This window comes from Cyanistes caeruleus, chromosome 35 (genome assembly GCF_971803275.1).
Source record: "Cyanistes caeruleus chromosome 35, bCyaCae1.hap1.1, whole genome shotgun sequence".
In the NCBI taxonomy this organism is placed as follows: domain Eukaryota; kingdom Metazoa; phylum Chordata; class Aves; order Passeriformes; family Paridae; genus Cyanistes; species Cyanistes caeruleus.
Genome location: NC_141736.1, coordinates 1,648,447 through 1,657,600, shown reverse-complemented (window position 1 = coordinate 1,657,600; position 9,154 = coordinate 1,648,447). Strand labels below are relative to the sequence as shown.

The window sequence follows — 9,154 nt, the reverse complement described above, 5'->3', positions numbered from 1 at the left end:
CGGACACAGCTCAGTGTGACACTGACACAGCTCAGCCTGGCACTGACACGGCTCAGCCTGGCACTGACACAGCTCAGTGTGACACTGACACAGCTCAGCCTGGCACTGACACGGCTCAGCCTGGCACTGACAAGCGTGTCCCTGGCATGGCACGGACACAGCTCAGTGTGACACTGACACAGCTCAGCCTGGCACTGACGCGGCTCAGCATGGCACTGACACAGCTCAGTGTGACACTGACACACGTGTCCCTGGTGTGGCACTGACACGGCTCAGCATGGCACTGACACGGCTCAGCCTGGCACTGACACAGCTCAGTGTGACACTGACACGGCTCAGCATGGCACTGACACAGCTCAGTGTGACACTGACACAGCTCAGCCTGGCACTGACACGGCTCAGCATGGCACGGACACAGCTCAGTGTGACACTGACACACGTGTCCCTGGTGTGACACTGACACGGCTCAGCCTGGCACTGACACAGCTCAGTGTGACACTGACACAGCTCAGTGTGACACTGACACAGCTCAGCCTGGCACTGACACGGCTCAGCCTGGCACGGACACAGCTCAGTGTGACACTGACACAGCTCAGCCTGGCACTGACACGGCTCAGCCTGGCACTGACACAGCTCAGTGTGACACTGACACAGCTCAGCCTGGCACTGACACGGCTCAGCCTGGCACTGACAAGCGTGTCCCTGGCATGGCACGGACACAGCTCAGTGTGACACTGACACAGCTCAGCCTGGCACTGACACGGCTCAGCCTGGCACTGACACAGCTCAGTGTGACACTGACACAGCTCAGCCTGGCACTGACACGGCTCAGCCTGGCACTGACAAGCGTGTCCCTGGCATGGCACGGACACAGCTCAGTGTGACACTGACACAGCTCAGCCTGGCACTGACACGCGTGTCCCTGGTGTGACACTGACACAGCTCAGCCTGGCACTGACACGCGTGTCCCTGGCATGGCATGGACACAGACCAACACGGCTCGTGTGTGTCAGTGACCCAGCACAGACAGCTCGTGTGCCCAGGGCGCCCTGGCACTGGGGGAACTGGGAGCTCTGGGCTCAGGGCACTGCAGTGACTGGGAGCCCCGGGGGGACACTCAGCCGGGATTTTCCTTTCCTCCCCCCGACGCTCCCTCCCGGCTGCTTCCTTCCTCAGCCTGGGCCATGCCTGGATGCCCCAAACCCACTGGATCCCCTCGGCTCCCAGGAACACCCACCCCAGCCCTCCCCAGCCCGCTCTGTCCCCTCTCCAGGCACCCCGGTGCGGCGCCTCTGCCGGGCGGCGGGGCTGTGCGGGTCGGTGTGGGCAGAGCTGTGGCTCGGTGGGACCGATGGGTTCCTGTCGCGGGTCCTGGCGTTGCCGTGCGACGCTGTTTTGGCGGGGCTGAGTCACGGCCGTGACTCACCGGCAGCCCCGGGACCGGCACCACCGGGCGGGGCCACCGGAGGCGGCCCTGCGGGGGCCGGGGCTTGCCCAGGGGAGCGTCCCCGGGGGGGTGTCCCCCGGGGGGAGGGTGCCCGGCCCCTCCCAAGGCACGAGGCAGAGGGCCGTGGGCACCCACGGACCCCCCGGCACCCATGGGCCCCCCTGCACCCTTGGGTGCCCTCCTAGGCACCCCCAGATTCGCCTTCACCCCGAAGCCTCCCCCGAATCTTTGTGTCCCCTCGGATGCCCCTGCTTCGGTCGGGGGGGTCCCGGGGGATCCCGGTGCCGCGGGGAAGGCGGGGAGGAGGCCCCGGTGCCCCCGGAGCCGCGGGTGGGGGTACGGGGGGTGACTCAGGGCCCAGCCACGCGCCCGTGAGTCACCCTGGGGTGGGATCGGCGGGTTCGGACAAAGGCGCTTTCACAGCAATGGGTCCCCCGGCACCCCCGCAGACCCCCCCAAACCCGTAGGGCCCCTCCCGGGTGTTTGGGGGGGGCATCACCCTCGCCCCGTGCCCCGAACCCCCCCCTGTCCCGGCGTCAAGCCCCGACTTGTGGGGGCCGGTGAATCAGCGCAGCCGGGCGGGGCCGGCCCGGGGGTTGTGGCACCGCTGCGACCACCGGGAGGGGCCGCCGGGACCCCCGGGACAGGCACAGGGACCATCTGGACCTCCGGCACCGCCAGGACGGCGCAACGGGACCACCACGGCAGTGGCGCCGGGACGGCCCCAGGATAAAGCGGCGGAGCTCACGTGCCACCGTGTGCTACCGCACGTTCCACGAGTGGCTCCTGGCGGCCCGTGCCTCAGTTTCCCCGCTCGCACCGTGCCAGACTGCCGCGCCACCGAGCCCCCGCTCCCCAGCTATCCCGGGGGGCGCTGGTTGGGGCCCGGCGGGGGGAACACGGGGCTCCCCCTCTCCAGACCGGCTCCAGACCCCCCTCCCCGAGGCTCCGGCCGGGCTCGCAAGGGTTAACGGCGCCTTGCAGCGGGCGGGGCTGAGCGGGGCGGGCCGTGCCCGGAGGGAGGCGCCTGCCGCCAATGGCGGGGTGCGCTCAGCAGAGCGGGGGGACACCTGGGGACACCTGGGGACACCCCACCCACACCGGGGGGATGTCACTGTTTCTCCAGTCCTGGGACAAAAGCCGCTTTGGGGTCAAATTCGGGGGAATTGGGGTTCAGCTGGTCAGTGACCACCGCCCCCCCCAGTTTATTCCCTTTTCCCCATTTCTCACTCCAGGAGGGTTTTCCTGCTCCACTGGGGCTGCGCTGGCTCCTGGGAAGGTGCTGGGGTTCGCTGCCTGCTGGGGTTGGCTCTGGTGTGAATTACCCTTGGATTCGGTGCCTCGTTAGGGAGGAATCCCGGCGGGATTCCCGAGGGATCCCGGGTGAGACAATGCCCGCAGCAGGCTCGGACCCCGCCCGCACATGGACAATAGCTCTGGGTCCCCGAGCCGCCAGGCCACGGAGGGTGCGGCGGGATCCCCGCAGGAAGGAGAGCAGGGAGAGACCCCGGATCCCGCCGGAGAACAAAGGATGAGAGCAGATCCCAGATTCCGGGGGGAGATGGGGCCGGATCCTGGCTCCTGGTGGAAGGAGGACAGTGTTGGATCCCCTGTCCCAGCAGGGGAAGGGGGACAGCGTCAGAGCCCAAATCCTGCCAGTGAATCCCAGCGCCGTAATTTGGGTGAGTTTGGGGTAAAAGCACCGACCTTCGAGTGTATCCTGTGGCCCCCTGGAGCATCCCCAGGATCCTGGTGATCCTCACCAGGTTGGAATTTCCCGGAGCCATGGATTTCCCCCGGCAGGAGCAGCCAGGGGGTCCCTGCTCCCGAGTGGTCCATTCAGTTATGGAGCTTCTGAAGCACCCAAAATTGTGTGTTTTTCCCCTAAAATGCTGGTACTCCCGGGATTGCTAGAATGCCCCAGGGCGGGGAGTGGTTTATTCACGGTGATTTACAGGTTGATCGTGGTCATTGACGCCATGGCCAAAATGCGTCCCGTTTAACCGGACTCTCACTGGACTCTCACCTTTTCCTGGGAAGGGTCAGCGCGGACACCCGCGGGATCTCTGGTGACCACTCGGGTGGCCTGAGGAAGTGACACCGAGCAAGTGGAGCTATGTCCAGGCCCGAACCGGGAGACTGGGAGCGCTGGGAGAGCAGCACGGTGTCCGGCCCCACACCACCGGGAACAGTGGCCGAAGCAGCCCCACGCCACACCCGGAGCACCGGGAACATCTGGAGCGGGGAGCCGCATGCCGAGGGGCGCTCTGCGGCGAGCGGGGCTGCCAGAGGTGGCCCCCAGCCCCGAGCCACAGCGGAGGCTCCTCGCTCTGGAGGGACGAGAAGCCTGTGGTATCCCACTCCACGCGGATCTGGGATCACCGGGAGCACTGGGAGCACCGGGAGCACCGGGATCACCGGGAGCACTGGGATCCCCATCCCGCTGCCTCGCGCGGGACCCGCGGGCCACTTCCACATGTGGAGGGACTACTTTGGGCTGGCGGCCATGATGACCACGTGTCCCCCGGCTCCGAGCACCGAACCGGCTCCGAGCTCCGGACCGGCTCCATGTACCGGATCGGCTCCATGTACCGGACCGGCTCCGAGCTCCAGACCGGCTCCATGTACCGAACCGGCTCCGAGCTCCGGACCGGCTCCATGTACCGGATCGGCTCCATGTACCGGACCGGCTCCGAGCTCCAGACCGGCCCCATGTACCGAACCGGCTCCGAGCTCCGGACCGGCTCCATGTACCGGATCGGCTCCATGTACCGGACCGGCTCCGAGCTCCAGACCGGCTCCATGTACCGAACCGGCTCCGAGCTCCGGACCGGCCCCACCTTCTGAGCCGGCTTTGTGCTCGTTCTGCCAGCACAACGGGGAGTCCCCGGGCGTGTACCGGAGCCACAGCCTGCGGGACGCGCAGGGCCGCCTGCAGTGCCCGGTGCTCCGCAGCTACGTCTGCCCGCAGTGCGGGGCCACGCAGGACCAGGCCCACACCCGTCGCTTCTGTCCCCGCACACACCGAGGCTACACCTCCGTCTACTCCCGCCCGCTGCGCTCCGGCAGCGCCGGGAGGAGGCAGAAGAGCTGGATGTAGCCGAGAGATGGAGGATCCCGCGTCCCCCTGCAGGTACCCGCGGGCTGTGATGTGGCACATCCCATGGCACATGTGGCACATCCCACGGCACATGTGGCACATCCAAAGCTGGGCTCGGCCGGGGCTGGGATTGCCGTGAGGAGCGGCAGGGTGGAATTGGGAGTGAAGGATGCCCCTGCAGGGTTTGGGGTGTCCCCACGGTGTTTGTGCTGCACCCAAGGCTGCGTTTAGCCAGATTCCCGTGGGGAATCTCATCAGGGAATCGCAGCTACCCAAAGGAGGGCACCAAACAGGTGGCAGGTGACACTGGGAAGTAGCCAAAGCATGGAAGACTCCATGTCCCCGTGCAGAATTTTTGGATCCAAGGCTGGATTTAGCCAGGAACAGGATTCCCATGAGGGAATCTCAGCGATGAGCCAGAGCCGAAGGAAGGAGGAGGAGGAGGCACCTGGGAAACAGGTGACATAAGGAAGGAGTCATGCTTGGAGCCTGGATTTATCCAGGACGGGATTCCTGCAAGGAACCCCAGCAGGAGTTTGGCACTAACCAAGGGGCGTGTGCTGGTGCTTCCCAGTGCTCCTGCCTCTCCTGCTTTCTCTTCCAGGGACTTCCTCAGAGCCCACGGCTCGGTGCTTCCCGCTGGGACCGGCCTGCGTGGGTTTGTGTGACGCTGTGCCACCTCCTGACACCGTGGGACCCTGCAGGAGCCGCTCCAGCCAGATCTGGGTGCTCTGCCAGAGGCACCAGTTCAGTTTTGTGTTTTGTGTTCAGTTCTGACTTTTGAGTTAGGCTGGGAAGGAGCCGGTGCTCCAGCTTTGGAGCAGCCAGATCTGGGTGCTCTGCCAGCAGTGCCAGTTCTGTTTTGTGTTTTGTGTTGAGTTTTGAGTTCTGACTTTTGAGTTAGGCTGGGAAGGAGCCGGTGCTCCAGGTGCTCCAGCCAGATCTGGGTGCTCTGCCAGCGGTGCCAGTTCAGTTCTGTGTTTGTTTTGAGTTTTGAGTTGAGTTAGGCTGGGAAGGAGCCGGTGCTCCAGGTGCTGGAGCTGTCGCTGGATGTTCTGGGTTGGATTGTTGAGTTTTGGACAATCCCAGGCCAGGAAGGGACTGGGAGGGTGCTGGTGCTCCAAGTGTCAGAGCCTTTATCGCAGCACCGCAGCCGTTGCTCAGTGTTTTGGGTGGGCTTGGTGGGATTTGTTCACCCACGATGGTGGGAAGAGCCCAATAGTCAGCACTGGAGCTGTTCTCCAGATGAAGGGTGGTTTATTCCCACTGTTTCCATCAATAAATTGCTGTTCTACAACAGTTCCTGACGCCCCTACCCCTCTTTCCAGCGGCTTCCGCTGGGCACTGGCCTCCGGCCCCGCCGTGGCTTTGGCCTCCGGAGCAGCTCCAGTCCCCGGTGGGCACCCATGGCCAGGCGGCTGTGGGGGGACACAGGCGTCACCCCCAGCTGCTGGACCCCCCATCCCAGGGAAATGAACACGGATTTAGGACTCACTTGAGGTTGGAGAGTTCCCGGATCAGCCCGCGGATGACGTCGCTCGCGTCTGCCGGCTCCGCGGCTCTGCTGGGAGAAGGGGAATCAGCGCCTTCCCACTCCCCAAGTCAGGGATTTTAGTCAAAATCAGGATTTTATTCCTGCAGTGGGGTCTGGTTCCATCCACCTTTCCCGTGGCTGCACCGGGCTGTTCCCTGTGGATCCAGTGGTGTCCCAGGGCTGCTGCCCTGTGGCACCCGGGAATGGCTGCAGGGAAAGAAAGGAGCTGAGCCCAAAGGGATGGGGAGGGTCCCCGTTTGGGTGGGGAGGGGTCTCTGGGTCCCCGTTTGGGTGGGGAGGGGTCTCTGGGTCCCAGTTTGGATGGGGAGGGGTCTCTGGGTCCCAGTTTGGATGGGGAGGGGTCTCTGGGTCCCAGTTTGGGTGGAGAGGAGTCACTGGGTCCCAGTTTGGGTGGGGAGGGGTCGTCCCAGTTTGGGTGTAGGGGGGTCTCTGGGTCCCCGTTTGGGTGGGGAGGGGTCTCTGGGTCCAAGTTTAGCATGGGGAGGGGTCTCTGGGTCCCAGTTTGGGTGGGGAGGAGTCACTGGGTCCCAGTTTGGATGGGGAGGGGTCTCTGGGTCCCAGTTTGGGTGGGGAGGGGTCTCTGGGTCCCAGTTTGGGTGGGGAGGGGTCGTCCCAGTTGTACCTCCTCTGCTGGGAGCTCTGGGCTGGTTCCTTCCCGGTGTTCCTGGGGCTCGGTGCTGCTGGCTGCTGGATCTCGTCCTGGTGTTGCCATCCTGGGATTCCCGCTCTGGGAATTCCGGCTCTCTGTGTCCCCTCCATCGCTCTGGGGATCTCTGGGACCATCTGGGGACCCTGTGTCCATGCTCAGGGCAATCCCAGTGCCACCTCCCTCCTCCAGGGCACCTTCCCCCCCTCCCGCTGCGTCCGGCACCTCTGAACTCTCCGCAGGGGCTGTGCCGGTCTCCGTGTCCTCGGGGCTGGATCCCTCTGCTCCACAATCCCCTGGTTTTGGTGGCTCCAGCTGATTCTCTCCTGCCCCATCCCAAATTCCCTGTTTCAGTGGCTCTGGCTGCTCCTCTCTTGCCCCATCTGCGTCTGAAATTCCTGGTTTCACTGACTCTGGATGCTCCTCTGCTGCCCCATCCGAAATGGCGTGTGTTGGTGTTTCCAGCTGCTCCTCTGCTGCCCCATCCACCTCTGAAATTCCTGGTTTTGGTGATTCCAGCTGATCCTCTCCTGTTCCATCCAAAATTACCAGCTTCAGTGACTCCAGCTGCTCTTTTCCTGCCCCATCTGCCTCTGGAATTCTCATCTGGGGTGACTCCAGCTGCTCCTCTCCTGCTCCATTCCCCTCCAAGATCCCCAGCTGAGACGATTCCAGATGATTCTGACCCATTCCATCCAAAATTATATGTTTCCCTGACTCTGGGGGCTCCTCTCCTGCCCCATCCACCTCCAAAATTGCTGCTTTTGGTGATTCTGGACAATTCTCTCCTGCCCCATCCAGAATTCCTGGTTTTGGTGACTCCAGCTCATCCTCTCCTGTCCCATTTGCTTCCAAAATTCCCGGCTGGGGCAATTCCAGAAGATTCTCTTCCATCCCATTGGAAATGCTCTGTTTGGGTGATCCTAGTGCTCTGTCGCCTCCAATCTTGTCTCTTCCTTCCTGAAAAATAACACGTTAAAAACCCCAGTTTGGGGAGTTTTTCCCTCTGCTGGGTGTGAACACCGTGCTGGAGGTTTTCCGTACCTGCAGGGATCCGGCTCCGTGCTCTCCCACAGGGATTCCCTCTGGATCCACCTTGTTCCTGCCGTTGGACCCAGCAAATTCCAAAGGATTGGATCTGAGGGGATCCAGACTGTGAAAAACGAGGTTCACATAATTTTTATAGAATTTAAAAGTTTAATGGAAAAACAATTAGAAGAAAAAATAAAGTACACAGATAGTGCCGGGTGTCTCTGCATTCACCTCACTAACAAAGGATTGTCCCTTAAAAACAGAACCCTACTACATATCCATAAATTCTCATACATATTCCTACATTCTTCTTAGGATCTTTGGTGTTCTTCTGTTTAGTTTTCTCTTGCCCCCTTCCCAATAGATCAATCTTCTTGGTGCCATCGAGATTTACATTCCCTGATACCAGAAATGCAATAAATTCCTCCCCCAGAGTTCTGGGCACTGCTGTCTTCATCTGGATAAAATAGTTTACAAAAGAAAAAAAATATCTCCAGCTTTTTTTCAGTCTTTGGGTTACACAAATAAAAGTAGTTTTTGTTTGAATGCTGTGTCATAGCCTAACATACATGTATTATACCACTATTTCTAAGTTTCATTAATAACAGAAATTAAGAAGACTATATTTTTACAGCTAAATTTTCTAATCTTATACATATAATATTCATTATAATACTTGCGAAAAGCCAATAATATGATATGCATTTATAACACAGCCCAAGTCGCTCCCTCCCAGTTCCCTCCCATTACCTCGCCTGGGACTCCACCTTGGCAGGATCTCCATCGGGATCGCTGCTCTGGGAAGGAACGGGCACGGCTGAGCTGGCTGAAGCTCCTGGAGCTTCCTGAAGGATCCGCTTGGCTTTGGGAGCGTGGAATTTCCTGTCGCCTGTTGTGGGCAGGAAAGGGAGTCTCGGTTTTGATGTGGGGGAATCCCACTTGGGTGGGGAAGGGCCACCGTGGGCCCAAACTGGGACATTTGGGAGTTTCCCTGTTACCTGGGAGTGTGTGGGTCCTACGCTTCCCCATCCTGGTGTTACCTGAGACAGACAAGGAGTAGCCCCACATTACCCCAGCTCTCCATTATTGACACCCCTCTCATACCCTCCTGTTTCCCCTCAGCTCCCAGCAAGTCATTTTTCCCCCCAGTCCTCTATCCTGTCAGCCCAATCAATATCCCCCAGCCCCCCCAGAGGCACAACCGCAACAGAAAGCCTCAATCCCTCCAGGCCTGAGGTGAAAATCGTGGAATTTTCTCCGATTTCCACCCCATTTTCCACCTCAGCGCATTCTGCCCAGTGTCCCCCTCACGTTTTTCCCGCCTTTTCCCTGCCCGCGGGGCACGCCGGGAGTTGTAGTTCTCCCGCGCCGCCA

The 9,154-nt window shown here is 61.3% G+C and overlaps 1 protein-coding gene across 1 annotated transcript; it reads right to left on the bottom strand.

Annotated features, from left to right (window-relative positions):
* Positions 1 to 3,354: 3,354 nt before the first annotated feature.
* Positions 3,355 to 9,129, bottom strand: BRME1 (break repair meiotic recombinase recruitment factor 1). Its single transcript, XM_086871246.1, has 8 exons — positions 9,092 to 9,129; positions 8,779 to 8,820; positions 8,531 to 8,669; positions 7,793 to 7,901; positions 6,725 to 7,708; positions 6,209 to 6,288; positions 6,043 to 6,108; positions 3,355 to 5,965 (listed from the first exon to the last, which is right to left on the bottom strand). Exons 2-8 carry the CDS (start codon positions 8,807 to 8,809, stop codon positions 5,860 to 5,862), a joined length of 1,515 nt encoding a protein of 504 aa, XP_086727372.1. The 5' UTR covers positions 8,810 to 8,820; positions 9,092 to 9,129; the 3' UTR covers positions 3,355 to 5,859.
* Between the last annotated feature and the right edge of the window lie 25 nt (positions 9,130 to 9,154).